Source organism: Pelodiscus sinensis, chromosome 12 (assembly GCF_049634645.1).
Source record: "Pelodiscus sinensis isolate JC-2024 chromosome 12, ASM4963464v1, whole genome shotgun sequence".
NCBI classification, from domain to species: domain Eukaryota; kingdom Metazoa; phylum Chordata; order Testudines; family Trionychidae; genus Pelodiscus; species Pelodiscus sinensis.
This window is the reverse complement of record NC_134722.1, coordinates 47,600,620-47,626,957: the sequence shown is the minus strand read 5'-3', so window position 1 is coordinate 47,626,957 and position 26,338 is coordinate 47,600,620. Positions and strand designations below refer to the sequence as shown.

The 26,338-nt window shown below is 47.9% G+C and overlaps 1 protein-coding gene across 9 annotated transcripts in view; it reads left to right on the top strand.

The window, feature by feature from the left end:
* The window catches only part of KCTD19 (potassium channel tetramerization domain containing 19), a 41,478-nt gene that overhangs the window by 2,703 nt on the left and 12,437 nt on the right, over window positions 1-26,338 (top strand). For 4 of the 9 annotated variants that reach the window (XM_075940580.1, XM_075940578.1, XM_025181476.2 and 1 more), the window contains 8 exons: window positions 4,264-4,563; window positions 10,373-10,523; window positions 13,004-13,195; window positions 14,590-14,712; window positions 18,415-18,631; window positions 20,489-20,649; window positions 23,922-24,025; window positions 25,442-25,584. In XM_075940580.1, the coding sequence (XP_075796695.1) occupies window positions 4,264-4,563; window positions 10,373-10,523; window positions 13,004-13,195; window positions 14,590-14,712; window positions 18,415-18,631; window positions 20,489-20,649; window positions 23,922-24,025; window positions 25,442-25,584 (1,391 nt within the window). The remainder of the gene's footprint in view (window positions 1-4,263; window positions 4,564-10,372; window positions 10,524-13,003; window positions 13,196-14,589; window positions 14,713-18,414; window positions 18,632-20,488; window positions 20,650-23,921; window positions 24,026-25,441; window positions 25,585-26,338) is intronic. The other 5 variants (XM_025181477.2, XM_075940577.1, XM_025181479.2 and 2 more) reach the window with 4 other exon arrangements.

The following is a 26,338-nucleotide window of genomic DNA, read 5'->3' as shown; positions in this document are numbered from 1 at the left end:
AGCCCCCCCATGGGATCCAAGGGCGGGGGGAGAGCAGCCCCCCCATGGGATCCAAGGGCGGGGGGAGAGCAGCCCCCCCCCATGGGATCCAAGGGCGGGGGGAGAGCAGCCCCCCCCATGGGATCCAAGGGCGGGGGGGGAGCAGCCCCCGCCATGGGATCCAAGGGCGGGGGGAGAGCAGCCCCCCCCATGGGATCCAAGGGCGGGGGGAGAGCAGCCCCCCCCATGGGATCCAAGGGCGGGGGGAGAGCAGCCCCCCCCATGGGATCCAAGGGCGGGGGGAGAGCAGCCCCCCCATGGGATCCAAGGGCGGGGGGAGAGCAGCCCCCCCCATGGGATCCAAGGGCGGGGGGAGAGCAGCCCCCCCCATGGGATCCAAGGGCGGGGGGAGAGCAGCCCCCCCCATGGGATCCAAGGGCGGGGGGAGAGCAGCCCCCCCATGGGATCCAAGGGCGGGGGGAGAGCAGCCCCCCCATGGGATCCAAGGGCGGGGGGAGAGCAGCCCCCCCCCATGGGATCCAAGGGCGGGAGGAGAGCAGCCCCCCCCATGGGATCCAAGGGCGGGGGGAGAGCAGCCCCCCCATGGGATCCAAGGGCGGGGGGAGAGCAGCCCCCCCATGGGATCCAAGGGCGGGGGGAGAGCAGCCCCCCCCCATGGGATCCAAGGGCGGGGGGAGAGCAGCCCCCCCCATGGGATCCAAGGGCGGGGGGAGAGCAGCCCCCCCCCATGGGATCCAAGGGCGGGGGGAGAGCAGCCCCCCCCCATGGGATCCAAGGGCGGGGGGAGAGCAACCCCCCCATGGGATCCAAGGGCGGGGGGAGAGCAGCCCCCCCCATGGGATCCAAGAGCGGGGGGAGAGCAGCCCCCCCCATGGGATCCAAGGGTGGGGGGAGAGCAGCCCCCCCCATGGGATCCAAGGGCGGGGGGAGAGCAGCCCCCCCATGGGATCCAAGGGCGGGGGGAGAGCAGCCCCCCCATGGGATCCAAGGGCGGGGGGAGAGCAGCCCCCCCCATGGGATCCAAGGGCGGGGGGAGAGCAGCCCCCCCTATGGGATCCAAGGGCGGGGGGAGAGCAGCCCCCCCCATGGGATCCAAGGGCGGGGGGAGAGCAGCCCCCCCATGGGATCCAAGGGCGGGGGGAGAGCAGCCCCCCCATGGGATCCAAGGGCGGGGGGAGAGCAGCCCCCCCCATGGGATCCAAGGGCGGGGGGAGAGCAGCCCCCCCTATGGGATCCAAGGGCGGGGGGAGAGCAGCCCCCCCTATGGGATCCAAGGGCGGGGGGAGAGCAGCCCCCCCCATGGGATCCAAGGGCGGGGGGAGAGCAGCCCCCCCCATGGGATCCAAGGGCGGGGGGAGAGCAGCCCCCCCCTATGGGATCCAAGGGCGGGGGGAGAGCAGCCCCCCCCATGGGATCCAAGGGCGGGGGGAGAGCAGCCCCCCCCATGGGATCCAAGGGCGGGGGGAGAGCAGCCCCCCCCATGGGATCCAAGGGCTGGGAGAGAGCACCCCCCCTTGGATCCACGGGGGAGCAGGAGCAGCGTGGCAGAGGAGGGAGCAGCGGGTGGCTGGGAGCAGTACGAGCGCGTGTGCATAATGGCAGGGGGCACCACAGTTGGTGCCTGCCCAGCCAGCTTCTCCCTGTGGCCCTGTCTTGCACCATTGCGGTTGGGTGCAGTCAGCGCTTTCAGTGCCAGGCCATGCACAGATGCTCTCAAGTCCCTTTTGGGTCCCATGGGGGGCTGCTCTCCCCTCCCCGAGCCAGCGGCCGTGTGCAGCCTTGTGGGGCAATAGTTGCAGGTGTGAAATGCAGCTGATTTCCTTACTTCATTTCCTGTGTCTGTGCAGTCCAGGCCTGACCGTTGCATTCAGTGATGCAGAGCTGTTCCCGCCATTGGCATTTTTCAGGCAGGGAGATTGGTGCACTGTGGCCACGCAGCCAGAGAGTGCAAGGGTCAGGTGTGGAGTCCAGCGATCTTGTGGCATTTACTGGGCCAGGTTCATACCCCCTTTGTTCCTTTCTTCCTGAGGCTTCCCGACTGCAGGGTTCTCAAACTGTACTGGCGGGATGCTTTAGTGACGTAATCATCAGGTTTGAAAACAGCCGTGCTGGTTACATCCAACAGTTCAAATCTCGGGGGAACTGGCTTCGATCTCAGCTAGCAACATAAAGAAACTGGGCTGGATCCTGGCTGCTGACAAAAATCTGCCATAATCAGCTCTTTGGGGTGTCCCTCAGCCAGATGCAAATGTAGAGCAGCCGCGAGGGTCTCAGTCACTGGGTTTGCTGCAGGTTACTGTGTGGCTGCGTCAGCCTGGACCTTTAAATAGTGAAGCTGTGTTGGAAGCATGCAGATGATAAATCCACAATGCATTTTGTTAGAGGCAGTTCATTGGTTTGCCCTGATGTAATTATGTAGTGCACTCTATGCCTGATTGTTGGCTGTTGCTCTCCTCCACAGTGGGAGTTGCAGTTCCATGAGCTTTATGTATATAAAACGAAAGGCGCTATGTAAATGTAAAACATTACTATAGCATACTCTTCTTCAATGGGAGACATTCTATTGGGAAAGCTGCTTTATTAGGACATTTCAGAGTGTTAAGCTGGAAAGTGTAAAAGGGCTGTTATTACGCCAGTCTTGGATTTAGGGAGAAGCACAAACTTGATTAAAGCAAATAGATGTGGAGCAACTAAATGCTGCTTCATATAGTTGCTGTGGAGCAGCTAAATGCTGCTTCCAGTGATAGCTGGAAATATTAGGAAGCCCAAGGCAATGGGCTATATTACAAGGCCAATCAGAAACGAAGGATACGTCTACACTGCTACTCTACTGTGCAAGCTACAGGGCTGTTAAGCGTCAGTGTAAACTGACTCACAGCGCTGTTAGCTACTCCCCTTGTGAAGGTGGTTTACCTCTCGCGCTGGTCCTACAATTGACAGGTAACTGCTTTTGCTGTTCTTTATAGTCTGGATTCTGTAATTTCCATTCCAACTCATCTGCTGAAGTGGATTTTACCCACAGAAGCTCATGATATAATATATGTGTTAGTCTCTGCGCTGCTACAGGCCTGTTTGTTGATTTTAATAGTTAATATATGCATTCTTTGAGAACAACAGATGTTTTTATGGTAGTTGCAAAGTACGTTCATTGTTACTCAGAGTTGTTTAGGACAATGCCTCTTAACCTTTCCAGACTACTCCATCCCTGTCAGGAGTCAGGGTTTCCTTGTGTGCCCTCCTCACTTAAAAACTACTTGATTGCAAAACCAGACACAAAAATACCCAAGCTGTCACAGCACTCTTGTACTAAAAAATTGCTTACTGTCTCATTTTGTCATATCGAAATCAACTGGAATACAAAGATTGGACTTCCATTGCAGTGTAGAGAGCAGTATAAATAAGGTATTGTGTGTAGGAAATTTTAGATTGGACAGATGTCGCTCATGCTTTTTATGGAGCCTGTTGTAAAACTAGGCAAATATCTAGATATGTTGGTGTACCCCCAGGAAGATCTTTGCACACCCCACGGGTAGGCTTACCCCTGCTTGAAAGCCACTGGTTGAGGATAGTTCTGTTCTGTTCTAGTCAATCCATTGTTCTATTTCAGATTTTATTGCTGTGCTTTTCTGCTGAACACAGTGTGGCCGGGCTGATCTCACGTTGGTATAAAAAGAGCCACCGACAGAGGGTGGGGGGGCAGTTTCCTCAGGGCTCGGCGATGTAAAAGGGCCTAGGCTCCAGGCCATCTCTGCCGCTACCGTGGCAGCAGCAGCAGCAGGAGCCCCAGGCCTTTTAAATTGCCACGGGAGCCCTGCATGGTGTGATTGGTAGAGGCTAGTCGCTAGCCCCACCCTCTCTTCCTGAGGGCCCACCCCTTCCAGGAGGACTGGGGCCTAACCGCTCTCCCCACGTTGCTCAGGGCCTGTCGAAGACTGTGTCCAGCCCTGAGTATAAATCACCAAACTTTGCTAAAGCCGACTGAGTTATAGTCAGACCCATTGCTGTCAGCCATGTAAGTACTTACTGGATGCTCAGGAGCCATTTTCTTTGAGTATCGAAAAGTGATACACTTTACATTTTACTTTCCATTCACTGGTAACACATCAGACAGTGCAGATCTGGCTTTCACATTTTTTATATGTGTTGTGTGCACAAAAATGCATAGGGGTTTGCCTAATTTGCATGAACATTTATCATAATTGTATGTGAAATATGGGGTTTGGTTCAGGCTCGCCTATTGATATGATTTTCTTTTTCAATTAGAAGGAACCAGAGATAGTTAATGAATCTACAGAAGAGGATTTAATTCATTTTAATGTTGGCGGCTGGCATTTCTCTATTCCTAAAAGTAAAATTGCTCAGTTTCCAGAATCTCTTCTTTGGAAAGAGTCTTCTACTCTGGTTCCATCTGAAAACCCGAGATTATTCATTGACAGAGATGGATTCACTTTTAGACACGTCCACTATTATCTGCATACCTCAAAATTGTCCTTTTCCAGCTGTGTTGAATTGAACTTGTTGTATGAACAAGCATTCATTTTGCAGCTGACGCCTTTACTGCAGGTACAGTATGGTGTTATGGTATTACTTTTGTACAGTGTTTGTTCTTTTATAAACAAATTGGGCTTGTTTAGTTCCTAAATAAGAGTGACCATATAAAGATGTTAGCAGATGATACCAAGCTGGGAGGAGTTGCAAGTGCTTTGGAGCAGTGTTTCTCAACCTTTCTTTATAAAGTACCCCCTTTTAAAAAAAATATCTATCTATCTATCTATCTATCTATCTATCTATCTATCTATCTATCTATCTATCTATCTATCTATCTATCTATCTATCTATCTATCTATCCTAAAGTACCCCCTTTTTCCAAAAAATATAAGTTCTCCCAGTACCTACAGTTTTCAGACACACAAGTTTTTTTTACTATTGCAACAATTTTGTTTAAACAACTTAATTGTAGCCAGGCGGGTGATGAAATTTTTGGATGTAAAAAGTACAAAAATAATAAAGCTCTGTAAAACTTAAAACAAAAATTCCATTTTCTCCAAATTTCAGTTGTATTGACGTACCTCCCAGACTTCTCTCAAGTACCCCTAAGGGGACTCGTACCACTCGTTTAGAAACACTACTTTGGAGGATAGGGTCAAAATTCAAAATGATCTGGACAAACTAGAGAAATGGTCTGCGGTAAACAGGATGAAGTTTAATAAGGACAAATGCAAAGTGCTCCACTTAGGAAGGAACAATCCATTTCTCACACACAGAATAGGCAGCGACTGTCTAGGAAGGAGTTCTGCAGAAAGGGATCTAGGGATCAGAGTAGACCACAAGCTAAATATGAGTCAACAGTGTGATGCTGTTGCCAAAAAAGCAAACACGATTCTGGGCTGCATTAACAGGTGTGTTGTGAACAAGACATGAGTAGTCATTCTTCCGCTCTACGCTGCGCTGATTAGGCCTTAATTGGACTACTGTGTCCAGTGCTGGGCACATTTCAAGAAAGATGTGGAGAAACTGGAGAAGGTCCAGAGAAGAGCAACAAAAATGATGAAAGGTCTAGAAAACATGAGCGATGAGGGAACACTGAAAAAATTGGGCTTGTTTAGTTTAGAAAAGAGAAGACTGAGGGGAGACATGAGAGCAGTTTTCAAGTATCTAAGAGGGCGTTACAATGAGGAGGGAGAAAAATTGTTCTCCTTGGCCTATCATCAGAGGACAAGAAGCAATGGGCTTAAATTGCAGCAAGGGAGGGTTAGGCTGGACATTAGGAAAAACTCCTAACTGTCAGGATGGATAAACACTGGAGTAAGTTGCCTTGGGAGGTTGTGGAATCTCCATCCCTGGAGATATTTAAGAGCAGGTTAATCAGACACCTGTCAGGGATGATCTAGATGGTGCTTGGTCCTGCCGTGAGGGCAGGAGACTGGACTCGATGACCTGTTGAGGTCCCTTCCAGTTCTAGGATTCTGTGTTTGGAATGGATGCCTACCAGTCAGTAGGTCCACCCCAGTCTCCAAGCACCTTTGAAGCGTTCCCTTGGAGTGTCCCATCCTTTATCTGTGCATGTTGCATGACAGCTTTTATGCCACAGTAATGATTGCCTGCATTCAGATGGAGGAGCTGACAGAAGTTTATCAGTTGCATCCCTCTTTTGGAAATCCCTGAGTTTCTGTCTTGTAGCCAATCCCTATTCACCGGAAGCAACAACACCGTTCCCGTCACTTGTTGACAGATAATGAATGTGTTGTTCCTAAGATACAGTGGAGGGGCACTTCATATTCAAGTCTGCCTCCATATTTTGTACATGGAATACTTGAGGTTATAATTAATACTGTATGAATAGTGAATTTATCAATAATAAATATTTACCAGTATGTGCCTATGCCATGGCTTAGTATCCCAATCAATAGTCAACGCTGTAAGCAATAGTCAGCTTAGGTCAGGGTAGTGGTTAGGGCTAATAATAATAATTTATATTTTTGAATGTGGAGAATGTACAGAAAAGAGCTGTATCCTAGTGGAGTGTCTTGTTACTTTGTGTGATGCCTAGCAGTACATTTAACTCCTTCACATATCAAAACTGCCTGAAAAGCAGTGAAGTTTACGTAATCTTAAATGCCATCTTTACTCCAAAGCCAACCAAGTAAACAGCATCACGTTACTAGAGGAAGCAGAGAGTCTGATTTTTGAGAGAGATTTTTCCCTGCGTTTCCTGGTAGCACAGTTTCTGAAATTAGGAACATAATCCATACCGAGAACCTCTTTTTTCCTTTCTGTTTGTTTTCATGTTACAAGAGGTAACCTTTTTCTTTTTTCTTAAAGTTCAAAGTTCAGCTTGGTAGACATCACTTTCAGATTCTGCCCATCCAAATTACGAAAGAAATCACATTTCCTAACTTTCCCCCAGAACTGCTTTCTGTTTCATAAACGTCAGCTTGGCTTACTCTAGATTTTAGGCAGGGGAGAGGTCCTAGGAGGTGGCTACAGGCTGCTTTGTTGCATTTTATGTACCCTTTTTCCTGCAGGAAAGGAGGTAGGCCTTCCTCCAAGCCTCTTTCCTTGGTTGTGAGTGAGAGAGCTGCATTTAGTCAGGAGTTCAGGATGCTGGTGCATTCTGGGCTGCATTAGGATGACTTTTACCGACTCCATTCTATTGGTCACCTCTGTGGAGTAAGATGAGCGCTCTTTGTAAGGGTGCTTAAATGACTGCTTCTTGGAGCAGCTGGTGCAGGAACCCACAAGGGGAGAGGCAATTCTCGATTTAGTCCTGAGTGGAGCGCAGGATCAGGTCCAGGATATAACTGTTACAAGACCGCTTGGGAATAGTGACCATAATATAATAACATTCAACATTCCTGTGGTGGGAAGAACACCTCAGCAGTCCAGCACCCTGGCATTTAATTTCAAAAAGGGGAATTACACAAAAATGAGGAGGTTAGTTAAACAGAAATTAAAAGGCACAGTGACTAGAGCCAAATCCCTGAAAGCTGCATGGAAACTTTTTAAAGACACCATAATAGAGGCCCAACTTAAATGTATACCCCAAATTAAAAAACATAGCAAGAGACCTAAAAAAGAGTCACCGTGGCTTAACCACCATGTAAAAGAAGCAGTGAGGGACAAAAAGGTATCTTTTAAGAAGTGGAAGTCCAATCCTAGTGAGATAAATAGAAAGGAACATAAACACTGTCAAATCAAGTGTAAAAATGTAATAAGAAAAGCAAAAAAAGATTTTGAGGAACAGCTAGCCAAAAACTCAAAAAGAAATAACAAAATGTTTTTTAAGTACATTAGAAGCAGGAAGCCTGCTAAAAAACCTCTGGGTCCCCTAGATGATCGAGCTATAAAAGGAGCAATCAAGGACGATAAAGCCATTGCGGAGAAACTAAATGATTTCTTTGCTTCAGTCTTCACTGCTGAGGACGTTAGGGAGATTCCTGAATCTGCACCGTCCTTTGTGGGTGATGAATCTGAGGAACTGTCCTGGATTGAAGTGTCATTAGAGGAGGTTTTGGAACAAATAGAAAAACTTAATGTTAACAAATCTCCGGGACCAGATGGCATTCATCCAAGGGTTCTAAAAGAACTCAAATGGGAAACGGCTGAGCTATTATCTGTGGTTTGTAACCTGTCCTTCAAATTGGCTTCCGTACCTAATGACTGGAAGGTAGCCAATGTGACACCAATATTTAAAAAGGGCTCTAGAGGCGATCCTGGCAATTACAGACCGGTAAGTCTACCTTCAATACCAGGCAAATTAGTCGAAACAATAGTAAAGAATAAAATTGTGAAGGATGTAGAAGAACATAATTTGTTGGACAAAAGTCAACATGGTTTCTGTGCCTGTCTTACTAATCTGTTAGAGTTCTTTGAAGGGGTTAACAAACATGCGGAGAAGGGAGATCCAGTAGATATAGTATACTTGGATTTTCAGAAAGCCTTTGACAAGGTCCCTCACCAAAGGCTCTTGTGTAAATTACATGGCCATGGGATAAGAGGGAAGGTCCTTTCTTGGATTGAGAACTGGTTAAAAGACAGGAAACAAAGGGTAGGAATAAATGGTAGATTTTCAGATTGGAGAGGGGTAACTAGTGGTGTACCCCAAGGGTCAGTCCTGGGACCAATCCTTTTCAACTTATTCATAAATGGTCTGGAGAAAGGGGTAAGCAGTGAGGTGGTAAAGTTTGCAGATGATACAAAACTGTTTAGGATAGTCAAGACAGAAGCAGACTGTGAGGGACTCCAAGAAGATCTCACCAAACTGAGTGATTGGGCAACAAAATGGCGAATGAAATTTAATGTGGATAAGTGTAAAGTAATGCACATCGGGAAAAATAACCCCAACTATACGTACAGTATGACGGGGGCTGATTTGGCTACGACAAATCAGGAAAGAGATCTTGGAGTTATCGTGGACAGTTCTCTGAAAACTTCCACACAGTGTGCAGCAGCGGTCAAAAAGGCAAATAGGATGCTAGGAATTATTAGGAAAGAGATAGAAAATAAGACCCAGAATATCTTACTGCCCCTGTATAAAACTATGGTGCGCCCACATCTTGAATACTGTGTACAGATGTGGTCTCCTCACCTCAAAAAAGATATTTTGGCCTTGGAAAGGGTTCAGAAAAGGGCAACTAAAATGATTAGGGGTTTGGAACGGGTCCCATATGAGGAGAGGTTAAAGCGACTGGGACTTTTCAGTTTAGAAAAGAGGAGACTGAGGGGGGATATGATAGATGTATATAAAATCATGAGTGGTGTGGAGAGGGCCGATAAAGAAAAGTTATTTATTAGTTCCCTAAATAGAAGAACTAGAGGACACCAAATGAAATTAATGGAGAGCAGGTTTAAAACTAATAAAAGAAAGTTCTTCTTCACACAGTGCATAGTCAACCTGTGGAACTCCTTGCCAGAGGAGGCTGTGAAGACTAGGACTATAATAGAGTTTAAAGAGAAGCTAGATAATTTAATGGAGGTTAGGTCCATAAAAGGCTATTAGCCAGGGGATAAAATGGTGTCCCTGGCCTCTGTTTGTCAGAGGCTGGAGAGGGATGGCAGGAGACAAATCGCTTGATCATTGTCTTTTGTCCACCCTCTCTGGGGCACCTGGTGTTGGCCACTGTCAGCAGACAGGATACTGGGCTAGATGGACCTTTGGTCTGACCCAGTATGGCCGTTCTTATGTTCTTATGAGTGCTTGCCTGAGGTGTGGTTTATGCAATCCCGGTAGAGCTGAGTGAAGATTTTTTGCTAACAAAACAAAACAAGAGTGTTTTGATTGAACAAAAATTATTGAAGATATTAGTTACTACTAGTCCCAGGGCACTTTTTTGTATGAAGCCAAACATGTATTCCCCTTCCTAATCCCTTCCTAAGCTCTTAATATCAATAACCTGTTGTCAGAGCCTCGCAAGCCTGTATGTTGGGCTGGCTGTTCCTAATGTTGCATGCTCTTCTCTAGACCCCCCTCTATCCTCTGTGCCTCTGTTCAGTCCCTTTGGGGGAAGGGCCAAACTTCGCAACACTGAAGGTAAAAATCAAAATGTCCTAAAAGCCTTTAGTTGTCTCTCCCTTCCAAAATATTGGAGACCCCAAGAAGGTGAAATATGCTTTTTGGAACATATGAAAGCTTTCATTAGATTACACATTCCTGCAAAAATCCATTGGCCATCCTTATTTCTGCACACCCTTCTAAGTTTGCCTCTGTCGCACCTGTAGAAGCTATTGCCTGCTTATTGTGCACTATTCGGTGGTGTCTTTTATGGCGGCAAAGGGCTGTTTGCCACGCATTAGACTAGCACCTGGGGTTGTCTTGTATGTTTGGAAGTCTTCATGTGAATTAAGAGCTACTAACCTTTCTATGTCGTAACAGACTTTAGACAATCTGAAGGAAGGGAAACATAATCTGCGGGTGCGCCCTGCAGATATTCCAATAGCTGAACGAGCATCCATGAACTACTGGAGAACGCAAAAATGCATCAGCAAACCCTCCGAGTTTCCTATGAAGAGCCCAGCATTTACCGGTAAATGCCCCAGTGCTCCTCTCTGGGACTGTCTCTAATACAGTAAATTACTCAGCAAGGATGCAAAAGGTTAGCCGATGTACCGCTTCCAGCAGCTCCCATTGGCTGGGAATGGCAGTCTGTGGCCAATGGGAGCAGCAATCACCGGTATCTGTGGAAGTGCTGGTAAGCAAAGCGTCTAGAGCAGGCATGTCAAACAGGTCTCTGGAGGGCCACGTGAGGACCACTTGACATTTTTTGCGGGCCGACACTACATTGTTATAAAAGAATAAAGTGCTCCCACTGGCCGCTCAGAGCATGTGGTTGGTGGGGCTGTGAGTGCCTGGCTCTGGGGGAGGGAGGAGGCATTAGGTTGCGGGGGCTGGGAGTGCCTGCCTCTGGGGGAGGGAGGAGGCATTAGGTTAGGGGAGGTTGGGGGGTTCATGGCTCTGCGGGAGGGAGGAGGCATTAGGTTAGGGGGGGATGGAGGGTGCCTGGCTCGGGGGGAGGGAGGAGGCATTAGGTTAGGGGGGGATGGAGGGTGCCTGGCTCTGGGGGAGGGAGGAGGCATTAGGTTGGGGGGGTTGGGGGGTGCCTGGCTCTGGGGGAGGGAGGAGACATTAGGTTGGGGGGGTTGGGGGGTGCCTGGCTCTGGGGGAGGGAGGAGGCATTAGGGTGGGGGGTGCCTGGCTCTGGGGGAGGGAGGAGGCATTAGGTTGGGGGGGTGCCTGGCTCTGGGGGAGGGAGGAGGCATTGGGTAAGGGGAGGCTGGGGGGTGCCTGGCTCTGGGGGAGGGAGGAGGCATTAGGGTGGGGGGTGCCTGGCTCTGGGGGAGGGAGGAGGCATTAGGTTGGGGGGGTTGGAGGGTGCATGGCTCTGGGGGAGGGAGGAGGCATTGGGTAAGGGGAGGCTGGGGGGTGCCTGGCTCTGGGGGAGGGAGGAGGCATTGGGTAAGGGGAGGCTGGGGGGTGCCTGGCTCTGGGGGAGAGCAGGGGGATATTTTGTTAACATTTTGTTTTTTATTTATTAATTCCCAAATCAAATCACAAAATGTATATTCATTTTATATCAATAAATATGTCAATTTTTTCCAATTGCATGAATATTATATGTTTATGCAAAATCTCAGACTTACAAAGTATCTGACATTTTCACAGAAGCCTGTTCTATTTGATTAACCACGGTCTATACTTGTTTTTAGTTCAACAAAACAAGTTCTATGTCAGATACAAAAATAAAAAGTACCTTACATTTATATTTAAATTAAAAATTATTTTATAGGGGCAAATGACAGTTTTACACATCAAATTATTGTATTCTATTAAAACAGGACCTGAAATATTATAAAATATACCTAGAACATAATCTACAATAATAATTTTGACTTTCCGATAGAAGTACATTTTCTTTGGTGGCCCTGAAAGCTATCAGGTGTGTTTGTGCGGCCCTCAGTAGGCTTCCAGCGTGACATGCCTGGTCTAGAGTGTCTTTGGCTATGAGTCAGCGTCTTCTAAGGAGTCCGGGATTTTCCCCCTCCCCCTGCTCTCCTCCACTGGCTTTTCCTTTGGAGCATTACGACTCGCTGGTCTCTTATCCCTCTCTCCAAAATTGCCAGCGACTCCTGATTTAACCTCCCTTTTATAACAGCTTCTTGCCTCTGTCAGGTGATCCAAGTCTCCATGCTAGGTGATCCATTGCTTAGTTAGCAGCCTAGCAGGCTGGATTGGGTTCCCTAAGCTATGTCCACGCTACGGACCTTCCGGCAGCTCAGTGGTGCAACTACCGCTACGTGGCTGCAGGATCTCCCACGGAGCTGCCCTATACAGGAGAGAGCTCTCCTGCCCGCTTAATTAACCACCCCCAATGAGCAGTGGTAGCTGTGGTGACAGGAGAGGCGCTCCTGCTGACTTAACACTGTCCAGGCCAGCACTTTTATCAGGGAAACTTAGTTGCTGAGGGGAGTGGTGGACTTTTTTCTTCACATCCCTGGCCATCAAAAATTGTAGTGAGAAAAGTACTAGTGTGGATGTTGGCTGTCGTCTTTGCCCCAAGGGGGTTTCCTTGCAGAACATGGTCCAACGTGATCAAATGGCTGGTTTCCTTAAAGTAGAAGACAATCCATCAAGACAATCACAGTTTAACGACCCACCTTTGTTAACTCCAAACCACCACCCTTTTGAACTTCATCCCAAAATGAAGCTAAAAAGACGAGAGACAGCAAGCCAGTCCCACAGTCAAACTGGAGTTCGCAATTTGGCAAAAGAGCCTCCCCAGTATCAAACAGAATGAATATGTTGTACATAAAAGGATCCCCCACATTTTCAACCCCCCCCCCCGATAATTCCCCATTAACAACTATATATTCTGTTTCCCACCATTAATCTTTGGCATGTGCCATTTTGCCTTCAGAGAGGAGACATTTGGACTTTCCACCAATGGACGCAAGTCCACGACTGCACTTTTCCTTGTTTGGGGATTGATAGCCTCTGGTTCCCCCGCAGGGTTACACGAGAGAGCGCCCTTGGGGCTGATGGATACCCCGCTGCTCGACACAGACGAGGAGGTGCACTACTGCTTTCTGCCGCTGGACTTGGTGGGACAGTACCCTGCCCTCGTTAACGACGATAATTTGCTGTGGCTCCTGGAGAAGGCCGCGCTGATAGAATGCGAATGCAGTGAGTTCCGTTTCATAGGTAAACTGCCTTCTTGGCTGTTCGGAGAGCGCCTGGCACGTTGTACTCTAGCCCGTCTCTACGGCGTCCGTTTCATTCTGGTGTCTCACGTAGGGGGATCACAGTTCCCAAAGGGAAAACGGGGCACCAAGTGGGGCTAGCCCGAGCCTCCCCCACCACCCATGCTGGGCTGGCCTTAGCTGCTTGCCCACGCCTGCCTCCCCACATGGCGTGGCATCGCTGCTCACCGGAGCCTGACTGGCTGCCTGCGTGAGGCTGGGGCTCGCTCTTTGCTTGAACCGCCCCTGCCTCCCCCCCTTTGCGTGGCTGGAGTTGGCATCATTGCTCAAGCAAGCCCAGTCTGCCCCCATAGAAAGCAGGGGCTTATGTTGCTGTTCACTCCAGCCCTGCCACCCTCCCCGCCCTGTGCAGGGCTGGTGGCTACGCTTGCCTCTACTTGCATGTCCCTCCCACCAAGCTTTTGGGCATTTGTACCCATTTGAAGTGTGGCAGGAACTCTCAGCTCCTCCCTGGAATGTTTCGTGCCCATGTAGCTCCGATATCACCACCTTTTTGCCCTGGTGCTTTTGAAGGACCTGCTGACACCAGACTTCACCTGTAAACCCGCTGTTGCAATGCGCTTCAGAAGGGACTTTGGCTTGCTGGGAAGCCCCCACTTGACTCATTCGGGATGGTGCCGCAAATAAACCCAAGCTGATTCTTGCAGGCTGTGCTACCTGTCATTTTGCAGTGATTTAAACTAAAGGACCTTTGGGTTTACAGTTTGATCTTTTTCAGAAAGGACTAGGATTATATTTGTGTTCAGGTGTTTAATTTCCAAGGCCAAGAATCTCCGGCTGCATCTTTTGCAGCCACTTTTGCGCAAAATCTTGCTGCCTGTCTACACTGGCCGCGAGTATTTGTGCAAGAACACTGACCTTGTACTGTACAAAATCAGTGCTTCTTGCGCAAATACTCTGATGCTCCCGCTCAGGGATAAGCCCTCTTGCACAAGTCTTCTTGCGCAAGAGGGCCAGTGTAGACAGCAACGTTAATTTCTTGCACAAGAAAGACCGATGGCTAAAATGGCCATCGGAGCTTTCTTGCGCAAGAAAGCGTCTACACTGGCATGGATGCTTTTGCACAAAATATGTGCTTTTGAACAAAAGCATCCATGCCAGTGTAGACGCTCTCTTGCGCAAGTACTTTTAACGGAAAAACTTTTCCGGTAAAAGTATTTGCGCAAAATCATGCCAGTCTAGATGCAGCCTGCTTGTTTACTTCTAGACTATAAAATAACAAATTAATATATTAGTTCGGGGGGGGGGGGGGCAACAGACTATTGTTTTTGCTGGATTAAACACTGCCCAGGGAAACAACAAACGTAACCCTGCTTTTTGGTTTTATTTTTCCAGTTAACTTTCTTCGCTCAGAGAAGATTTTGTTGCCTGATAATTTCTCCAACATGGATGCTTTGGAGGCAGAAGTGGTTACTTTGGGAATTCCAAAGCTGATCGATGCAGTGAAGATTTACAGGGGTAATTTGGACTGCATAACTGTTTTACCTTCTTTTCAGCGTTTCTCTCATTCCCTTCCCTTCTGAGCCAAGGGGTTTGAATATTGAGGTGAGTCATCAATACATAGATTCCAAGGCCAGAAGGGAGCACTGTGGTCATCTGTCCGACCTCCTGTATAATGCAGGCCCTAGAACGTATCCCAAACAATTCCTTTTCACCTCGAGCATCCTTTTTAAATCCCATCTGGATTGAAATGTTGCCTGGAATGGAGAATTCACCATGGCTTTGATAAGTTGTTCCAGTGGTTACTTACTCTGGCTCTTAACAATTTACGCCTTTCTCCCCGTCTGAATTTGTCTAGCTTCAGCTGCCAGCCATTCGATCATGTTGGACATTTTCTGCTAGAGTTCAGAGCCTGTTATGAAATCTTTGTTCTTCCTGGGGATACTTATCGACTGTCATCAAGTCACTCCTTTTCTAGTTGTTGAGCTAAATAGATGGCACCCCTGAGTTTCTGACCACAAGGCATGTTTTCCAACCCGATGATCATTCTCCTGGCTCGTCTCTGAGCCCTCTCCAAAGTTATAAACATCCTTTTTGAGGTGTGGACCCCAGAACTGGAGGCAGGAGTTCAGAGGTGGCCGCACCAGAGCCAAACAGAAGTAACAGAATCTCTGTAGTTCTACTCAAGATCCCCTCTTCTCGCATCGAAGGACCTCATTAACTCTTTTAGCCTCAGTACCACATGGGGGACCTGGTCAGCTGATTAGCCATTCCTGCCACTGCCAAATCTTTTTCAATCTCTACTTCCCAAGACAGTCCCAAAATGGCCTGTGTTCTTTGTTCCTAGATGTATACGTTATATTTGCCATATTAAAATCCATATTGCTTGAGGCCAGTTTACTCGTCCAGATTGTGCTGTATCAGTGACCCATCCGCTTCATTATTTATCACTTCCCCAATGTTTGCCATCTGGAAATTGTATTCGCGCTGGTACTATGCTTTCTTACACATCATTAAAAAATGTTAACTAGCATAGGCCATGACCCAAACTGTACAGGACTCTACTAGAAACACTCCCCCCCCCCTCCACATTGATGATTCCCCATTGAAAATTACTTGTTGAGACCTATCGCTTAGCTAGCTTTTAATCCTTTTAACATGTGTCACGCTAATTTTATAGTGTTCCAGTTTTCAGTTAAATTGTCATGCAGTGCCAAGTATTATGGAGGTTTAAGTATATTACATCAGCACTATTACCTTTATCAACCAAACTTGTAGTCTCATCAAAGGTTGTCTGATAAGATCTATTTTCCATAAGCCCATGTTGATTGCCGTTAAGTGTATTACCCTTTTTAAATTCTTCATGAATCAAGTCCTGTCTCAGATGCTCCACTATCTTGCCTGCCTGGGGTCAATGTGAGACTGAAAGCCTTAAAATTAATCTGATCATTGCGTTTTTCCCCTTTTAAATATTGGCACATTAACTTTCGTCTAGTCTTCTGGAACTCCCTTGGTATCCCAACGCATATTGAAACTCAACATTAATGGGCTCAAAAATCCTTGGGCTAAGGCAGTTTTGACATAACAGTGTCTGGAGACAAAAATCCGTATGGGATGGTCTTTTCAGATGCAGAATTAGAAGATAAATCATGTCTTCTTTCTTTCCCTTTGATCAGACAGCATCATGTCTCTCTCTGAATCCTCAAAGCTTCAGAGGGGAGCCGAGTTAGTCTATAGCTGGAAAAACTTAAAAAACAATGAATAGTCTAGCAGAGGGGTTCCCTTTTTGAGCTTACAGACCCCTTTTTAATGTATTAACATTTCACAGACCCTGTGGAGGAAAGGAAAGGATCGGGCCTATTGTAATGAGACTGATACAAACATTTAAAACGTCCCATGGACCACAGGTTGGGAGCCACTGGTCTAGCAGCACCTTAAAGACTCACAAAACATGTAGGCTACGTCTACACTGGCACCTTTTTCCGGAAATGCTTAAAACGGAATACTATTCCGTTTTCAGTTTTTCCAGAAAAGGAGCGTCTACATTGGCAGGCTGCTTCTCCGGAAAAGCCCTTTTTCCGGAAAAGCGTCTGTGGCCAATATAGACGCGCTTTTCCGGAAAAGAGCCCCGAGCGTCATTTTCGCGATCGGGGCTTTTTTCCGGAAAAGATTACTGGGCTGTCTACACTGGCCCTTTTCCGGAACAGTGTTCTGGAATAAGGACTTATGCCCGAGCGGGAGCAGAACAGTTTTTCCGGAATAGCGGCTGATTTTGTACAGTAGATCGTTGTTGCTTTTCCGGAAAAGCAAGTGGCCAGTGTAGACAGCTCGTAGCTTATTCCGGAAAAGCGCCTGCTTTTCCGGAATCAGTGGCCCAGTGTAGACACAGCCGTAGATAGTATCATGAGCTTTTGTGAGCACAGCCCACTTCTTCAGATGAGTGGAGTATTAAAAGTCCAGATCCAAGAATAAATAAGGGAAGGTAGGGAGGGGGGAAGAGAAAAAATAGTGAATTAGATTGTTGAAGTTACAAGAGGCTGGAAAGAATAATTGGCACCTCTCTAAGTACCGATTGGTTGGTTGGTTGGTTAAGTCATCAGGATGTGGAAGGGAGTGTGTTAGCCAGCCAATGTCTTCGTTCGTTCTTCGCTGATAGGAATCAGACTTGTAACTGAAGTCAAGTTCCAACCCTTTCCTGTGTATTTGGCTTGTGGGATTGGCCTGAAACAACATGGGCACTCATTAATGGAGCTCAGCGTCACCATGAAATTCTATTTAAACTTCTTGCTCACACCTGTAAGGCCCTGAACAATTTTGCCCTGGCCTGCAACTTGGATCTTAACTCTTACTGTGTCTTTTGTTGCTCCCTCGTGTCTTTCCACTACCAGTGGCCTCTAAATTATCTTCTCCCACTTTTACTTATTCTACCTAGCCCTATGCGTGGAACCCCACTGTATTCCGCTACACGTTAGCATTAATCTAGCTAGTAGCACTAATCGTAAAGATGTGGTGGCGTAGGTTTTAGTGTGATCTAGCCACCAGGGTACATACCTAGAATCTTAGCTTGTAATTTCTGAGCCAGAAATTTTACTGTTTTGGTATCAACGTGTCAAAAGAATGTTTATGGTACAGGAATTTGCAAAGAATTGGGCTTACATTTGAGAGTGTACAGGGCAATGATTAGGGACCATGCAGTCTGCTGAGTCACTCACAGCAGCATGCAGTAGAAACAGATGCATATAGTTTATCAAAGGAATATGTGATCTACTGTATTCCCATCAGGATAACGAACCACCCTCTCTTATTCCTGAGACACCATAAAGACATATCTTCCTTTCATGAAGATTAAAGGCATGCTCCCACTCAGAAGGCATGTTCCTTTTCATGGCAGTACTTGCATTTATAGTTAATTCTGATATAGCAAAGGTTTCGTTGGCTTGTTTAAGAGCGGGCCTGTGACTTCTTAGTCACCTGCCACGTAAGAGTTCTGGAAGCATCTTGAATGCGCAGTACACCTTGTAGTTATGCTGAAATATCGGCCAGGTTTTTCACATTCATTTCTTATGGACAGAAAAATGCATTACGTTAATATTTGAACTCAGAGGATTTCTCGAGAGATAGTAAGAGCGCTGAGAGAGATGGCAGGTGTTGCTGTAATTCATAATCTTTTTCTTGCTAGAACACTGCCTTGATCCATTTATGTATTTCCCTTTCTTGTAGGAAATTGCTCTCTGCTGACCTCCAACCTTGACAATTCGATTAAGGGTGTAGTAAACAAAATGCTGGACAGTCCTGCGAGACCCCCTTTGTATGTCATGGCTCTTGGTGTCTTAGTGAAATACCCCGATTCAGCACTTGGACAGCTCCATATAGAAAGCACTTTAGATAGGACCCAGCTGTACATCTCTGGGAATGGAGTCCTCTTTCAACATGTCAGGTAGGTGGCCACATTGCATACTGACTGTAGAAGAGCAGCCCTTCCGTCTCTCACTACTTAGTTTTCACTCTGCCGATGATTGTTCCCACTGGCTAATCTCCTACCATGGGGTTCTGCACAGTCAACTGCGCGAACACAGGACGGTTATTAACAGTAACTGATGTTGTTCAGATATTTTACAGGGTGCTTCAGTTGGTTCACATTGAGCACAAGTTTGACTCATGGCATTTTATGTATTTGATTCAATGAACCTGGCTGAATGATCACAAGAAGAAGTACATAGAATGGCCTGTTACATCAAGAAGGAAATTTGAGCTTATTTTCCTAGGTGTGTTTACACAGCAGGGCTAAAGTTGAATTAAGCTATGCAACTTCAGCTACGTTAATTGCGTAGCTGAAATCGAAACAGCTTAACTTGACTTTTAGTGCTGTCCACACAGCAGGAAGTGGAAGGAAGAACACTCTTCCTCTGACTTCCCTTGCTCCTCATGAAGTGAGGGTTACAGGAGTTGGAGTAAGAAACCCTCCAGCTCACCGTTATTTCGAAATAACAGATTGCAGTGTAGACACGCTCTTTGTTATTTCGGAATGATGTCAATTATTCTGAAATAACGCCGCTGTGTAGCAGTAGCCCTACTGTTAACATTCAGCTGTATTACTACAATGAAATATTATAACCAGGGCTCGACAAATAATGTAATCTACTTGCCCGTAGATTATGTTTAGATTACGACCTGGAAGAGCCGGCACAGAGCGATCTGCGCATGCGCAGAACGGCGCGAAACCGCGCAGCTGGCGAGCGGGGCTCGCTGCTGCTTGGCGAGCCCTGATTATAACTATAATGTAGATGCTAAATTCTGCTTTGTCACAAAGTGATCCTGAATGCCTGTGTTCTGTGCTAGTAGAATATACAGTAAGCCTTCTTAGTTGGTCTTGAATAGTGGCACAGCTTCAGAATGGAAGGGTTGAGTGCTGAGAACAATATTCATCCTTCAGTACGCATACTGTGCACCTCTAACCAATAGAGATTTTTCACAGTGAACAGTGTAATTATGCCAGTTGGAATTTAGCTGTTATTGAAAATCGTAAACCTGCTATTGTAAAAAGTGAGGTTGAAATCAAGGAGATTGTTCTCCTAAGCCAGTTAGGTGCTTTGGAAAAGCATTCCCTACCTCTTCAAAATCACGGCTCAGACTTTGCACCATGCTAGGGCATTGATTTGGGGTGGATGCCAAGGGGGAAGCATCGCTTACCATTTCAGTATTGCTACTTCCTGCAGTACATGAAGTTTCCGTGGCAGATATTTGACTAGGCCTGACTCAGATACTTCAAAGTTCCACATCAGCTGATGGTGGCAAAAGCCATCGTCAGACGCTAGGGCAGACATCATTACACTAGACATGGGGAATGGCTCCCTTAGAAGAACCAATAGGGCACTGAAATGCCTTCCAAAAAGTAGATCAGAAACTCAAGAGCTTTGAAGCAGGTTTAGCTGTCTCTAATCATTGCAATCATTGGCAGATCTTGGCAGATGGAAGGCCTGTATTGTTTACATTTTTCAGGTGGCACATAGTCTGCTAGGGCCTAGTACTGCAGCCCTGTTCAAAGCCTGGTATGGAGCACTAATCTGAAGGTTCTAGCTAATGAACGTTCTTTGTCAAAGCTGGAAGAAATACAAAAGTGTTCAATGAAAACAATCCAGTGAGCACTCACGTATCAATCACTGGAAAAGTTTTCCACCAAGCGTTCTTAACTATAGCCTGGCCTGTAGCCATTAAAATAAACCATGTGAAATAGCTGGACTAATAAAATAGATAAAGATCTAGTGACCTTTCGCTGTTAACTCTGGATGGACAGGAACTGGCTGGGAACTTGCCGCCTCCCGCTTACTGAAAATACATCTGAAATCCAAGACCTCTGCGCTTACTTGGACAAAAGGGACATCACATATGAACCAATGAAAGATGCTTTGAAATCATATCTGAAACAAAAGATACCTGCGGAGATGAAGGGGCACAGTAAGTAAAGGGTTTTCACTAAGTGGTTGTATTGTGTTTAAATACGATGAGCGGCTGTTGGCTGATTAAGAATGAAGACTCAATAATCCAGTGCTAGTGATGAGAAAAAGGTAGGTTTCAAATTAATCAAAAAACAGATTTACATAAAATCTAGTGTCAGCCAATAGTTATTAAGAAGTAGCAACTGTTACCAACCAGTTGTATCATCATGCAGCAAAAATCTGTAAAAGAAATTAATAGTAACTGAACGACAGCAGCGTTTATTTCCAAAGAGGCATTCATATTTATGTTTAGAATAGAACTGCTTGCTTGAAAATGTCACCTCTCCTGCCCAAAAAGAGACAGAATTAGTAAAAGCCCTGCACAACATACGGCGTATTTCCAGGAAGATCTGCCAATCAGTCTTACATTTCAGAAAGTCTCTGTGAATTGAGTTGCTACAAGACATTTTTCTGGTTAGGTTGGTACAGTAAAACTCCATTAGTCCGGCATCCAATGCTCCCGGACTCCTGATGGTCCGGCACCATCAGGAACCCGGAAGTTCTGGGGCAGCCGGACAGGCTTCCCCCATTCAGCTGCTGCTGAAACTGACCAGCAGCTGAATTGGGGAAGCTGGGAGCAGAGCAGCTGGGGTGCTGCTGGGTTGGTCTTGTAGCGCTGTCCCTCGGGGCTGCGGGACCAACCCGGCAGCACCCCAGCTGCTCCTGGGGCAGAGCAGCTGCAGTGCTGCCGGGTTGGTCCCACAGCGCCAAAGGACGGCGCTGCGGGACCAACCTGTCAGGACCCCAGCTGCTCTGCCCCAGGGGTCCCCGATTCAGCTGCTGCTGAAACAGATCAGCGGCTGATTTCAGGAAGCCCGGGGCAGAGCTGCTGTGCCCCGGGCTTCCTGGAATCATCCGCTGATCTGTTTCAGCAGCAGCTGACTGGGGGACCCCTGGGGCAGAGCAGCTGGGGTGCTGCCGGGTTGGTCCCGCAGCGCCGAGGGGCGGCGCTACGGGACCAACCCGGCAGCACCCCAGCTGCTTTGCCCCAGGCGTTGGGATTCAGCCGCTGCTGAAACTGACCAGCAGCGTCAGTTTCACGAGCAGGCTGAATCCAGACGCCTGGGGCAGAGCAGCTGGGGTGCTGCAGGGTTGGTCTCGTAGCGCCGCCCCTCGGCGCTGCGGGACCAACCTGGCAGGACCCCAGCTGCTCTGCCCCAGGGGTCCCCAAGTCAGCCGCTGCTGAAACAGATCAGCGGCTGATTCCAGGAAGCCCTGGGCAGAGCAGCTGGGGTCCTGCCGGGTTGGTCCCGCAGCGCCGTCCTTTGGCGCTGCAGGACCAACCCGGCAGCACTCCAGCTGCTCTGCCCCAGGCGTCCCCAAGAGAGCTGGGGTGCTGCCGGGTTGGTCCCGCAGCCCCGAGGGGCAGCGCTATGGGACCAACTGGGCAGTACCCCAGCTGCTCTGTCCCAGGCGTCCCCAAGAGCAGCTGGAGTGCTGCTGGGTTGGTGCCTTAGCGCCGCCCCTCAGTGCTGCGGGACCAACCCGGCAGCACCCCAGCTGCTCTATTGCAGGCATCCCCAATTCAGCTGCTGCTGAAACTGACCAGCAGCGGCTGAATCAGGGACGCCTGGGGCAGAGCCGGACTATCGTAAGGAGGGGCTATGAGGGGCCTGGGGTGGCATCCCCTCCCACCCCACTCCAGACCCCTCATAGCCCCCCCTTTCTGATAGTCCAGCATATTTGATAATCCGGCACCCCCTGGGTCCTAAAGGTGCCAGATTATCGGAAGTTTACTGTATGTTGTAATTGTCAGACAAAGGGCTTGATATTCAAAGTGGGGCTCCCATAGAAAATCTGTGTTCCTACAAAAGATTGAATTTTACTAATTCTTTTCATGGAATTAAAATCCATAGGAGGGCTTGGTATGAAGAAATTCTGTTGTGTCTGATGCATCTTCATGTCGTCATGACACATTGCGGTGCCTAGCTGGTGTTAGAGAAATTACATGGGAAATAATTGTAACAATCTCAAAGGCCTAACAATTGAGTTAAGAACATCATAATAATACATTGCCACTATTATAACATTCACACCCGGGGCCCATTGTGCTAAATGTACTGTACAGACTCATTTTATTTTATAGTCACTTTCCAGAGATGACTAATCTTTTCATGTCATTGTCCGTGTTCCTCCGGGAGAATGGGACTGCTATGCATACCGGCATGTGCACACACCTCTTTTAATAGTACAGGCACTTTTCAAATTAAATATTGGATTCCTGTTTATTTTGGTGACTAGCTATTTAAACCCCCCAGCCAGCATTGCCACAGAACACTGCAGAACCTGTATCCAGTCGCATGGACCATTCCTGTCACGGATTATAGTCTAAACACTTCCAGAAAGTCACTTACACATTCAGATAAAATCTAGAGGCTACATTGTGCTCAGCCTTGCGCAGATCTGTGGGCGGGACTGGAGTGGGCCCCAGAGCATTACCTCCATTCCTTGCGCACAAGAAGTGTGTGAGGCTAGCACAGACAATGGCTCTAGTGTCTCCAAAGGGAGCGGTAGAAGGAACAAAGGAACCGTGGTGGAGGAATAGCTTTACTTCCTTTGCACTCCCAGAAGTTCCTAGAGCGTAAGCCACAGGTAAGTCCAGTCAAAGATCTCTGTCATTCGTAAGTTTCAATCAGACTCCAGCACACCTCAGCTTTTCCCGCTGCTCCCAGAACTGTGACACTGTCTAGTTTCAACAGCGCCTCCAGCTTTATCTATGTTGGACCAGGTGAATGGACCAGGCTGGTGAGCTCAAACAGAACCAGACTTATAATCACAGGCACAGACCAAGACTTTGGACTGCACAGCAGAGAGGACTAATGGCTGCAGCATGGGTGTTTGCTATAGCACCCTAGCCTGGTACCCTCAGGACCTGACTGACGCCAAACCAGAGAGTTTGCCAAACCACGGAAGGTCAATATTTTCTAGCCGCTTTCCCAACACTGTCCCTGCTTGCTGGGCTCTTAGAAGACACTTAGGGTCAAAGTAAAGCTAAATAACAGCCCAGAACACTGAGAGCCAGGACTGGGGGCTGGAAACAAACTTTATGGGACCACGGGAAACTTGCCGGCCCATGGAGGTTGCCAGACCCGAGTGCCGGGCTAGAGAAGTTCAACCTGTATTCTTACACTATTGTGATAGCCCATCAATAGCTCGAACCTCTCAAATCCACCACAACGGTTTGTTATTATTTAAAATTGCTTCCATGGTGACTGACATTTTGACCCTTAGGTGCAGACTGGACAGCAGAAGTCAGAGTCTACTCCCTGCATCAGATTGTGAAAATTTATGTAGGAAGCCATTGGTATGAAACATACTTGCAAACCTTGCTGAAGGTACAGTTAATACGTATCCTTGTGTTGCCTTAGTGTTCCCCTGCCTCCGACATTTCCATATGGGAAAAATTGATAGTAGAGCGTGTGATGGGGCTGGCCCGGCCTCCTGGGGCAATCAGCACTTCATTGCTGGGCTGGAAGTTGTAGGAAGGACACAAGTGTGGACCCATGAAGAAATAAGCCCCCGGCCAACAACACAAGCACAATTGACTGGGGCAGATGGGACCCGGTGAATTCTTCCTTCCATCAGGTACATTGACGGCCAAAAGCACGGAGTGGGCGGGGCTTCCTTCCCTCAAAATTAACATTGGCCCCCTGCCAGAGCAGGCTGACGCTAAGAAGCACGTGCTCAAGGTTCTGCAGCAGCGTACGTCCCATTGACGTGAGGCGCGAGTTGAGCACGTGTGCAGGGGCGCCGTGGAGTGGAGGCGGCCGTGAGCACGTGTGTAAAGCCATGAAAAGCCCGAGGGTGAGCGGGCGTGTCTCTGGAGGTTCTGCAGTCAGAGAAGCCCACTTGCTGGCGACGCGCCCCCCGCGCACTGGCCTCGGGGCGCTGAACGACGAGAATCAGCATTTCTCTTTTGTGCTGCCATGAGTGCCGGAGCACGCCGAGAAGTCTGGGTAGATTGCAGAAGCAGGCCCACTGACGGGGGGTCAAGGGGCATTCGCCCCGGGGCCCGGTGATTCAAAGGGGCCCAGGGATCCTGGCCACCACTGCTGAAGTGCTGCTCTGCACTGTTCTGAGGGCAGCGGGGCTGTGCTCCAGGCAGTGGGGAGAGCTGTCTGTCCCAGCACCGCCCCTTCCACCCAAGGCCCCGCCCCTTCTGGAAGCACACAGCCACGCCTCCCACACTTGTCCAGGGGCCCATGAAAGCTGTCACTTTTGCACAGCAGAGCTAATAAGCTTAGTCTGGGAAGGGACCGTCTCATGATATACAGCAGTGGTTTCAGACCAGAGAGTGTGCCCCCTCTTGGGGGTTCAGGGGGATGTGCAGGGGGCACACAGTGGAGGTTAGGGAGGGACAGCCACCTAGCCCCGCACTGCTCCCAGCCGAAATCCAGCCCCAGCTGCACTTCTGCTCCACCCACACCCCCTCTCTGCCCTCGTGCCCTCTCTCCCCCCGATCATCCCAAGCTCTTCTCCTGAGCCACTGGGGCAGTACTGGAGAGGGAGCGCAGCCAGGTTCCGGTATTGGTAAGACTAAAAGCAGGGCCACCACTGATATAAATGAACCCCATCGGCAAGCAAAGTCGCATAATGTGCCAATAACTCACTCTGCATTTAGCCAGATTCAGCCCTCCCATGTCTAGCAGGAGAGTGGCTTTGAGATGAGATTTGGAGGGACACAGAGGGAAGAAGGAAGATCTTATAGTAACTCTGACCTCCTAAGGTACCATGTCTATTTATTTCTCCAGTGTCCAGAGCTCCTGTCAAACTGCAAAAAAGTGTATTGGATCACATATGGTCAGAGTCTCCTAATCCATGGAGATGGGCAAATATTCCGACACGTTCTCAACTTCCTTAGACTTGGCCAGCTGTTTTTACCATCTGAATTTAAGTAAGAAAAGAGAGTTTGTGCATTTTTTAGTCTTATTCCAGATACCTATGGGAGCAAAAGTATTAATCTAGTAGTCAGCCTGTAGGTTTTCTGATTTACATGGGGATTGAAGTATTACAGCAAGAGTTTTAGTTCCAGTAGTATTTATTCTCAAAGTCACACAACAACATCAGTGTCAGAAAAATTAGCATAAGACGTTGAGGATTTAGAGAAAACCCGAATGAATAAATTGTAACCAATAATTTAGTCACCTCACTTAACTTCTTTTTTTCTGTGGGCAAATTGACGAGGTTCTGGTTTACTTAGACTCCTTTGTTTTTCAGACGTATTTGCTGTATAACTCCTGCACATAAATCATGCTCTACTGAGTGTTCACATGGAGATTGTTTTCAACATTAGAGAGTCAACATTTGTTCTGTTTTTCTCAAAAGAGGTCACTAATTTTGGGTATCAGGAATGAAATCCTGGTTCAACTGAAGCCAAAGGGAGCTTTGTCTTGACGCCAGTGGCACCAGGATGTCACCGGTCATGCTCTGGGATCCCATACTGACACCCCATCTGTCCTCCAGAAACTAAGACCAAATTTGTAAACTTTTCAAAGTTTTGCCCTCTATTTCCCCGGTATCTTACAATTGCATTGCATCAGTATCAAACTAAAAACCAAGTCAGGCTAGAGAGAGTGCATTTTGCATGGGCACTTTGCATCACTGACTGCAGAAGATGATTTGAAAAAGAAAAAATAATCTGACTGGAG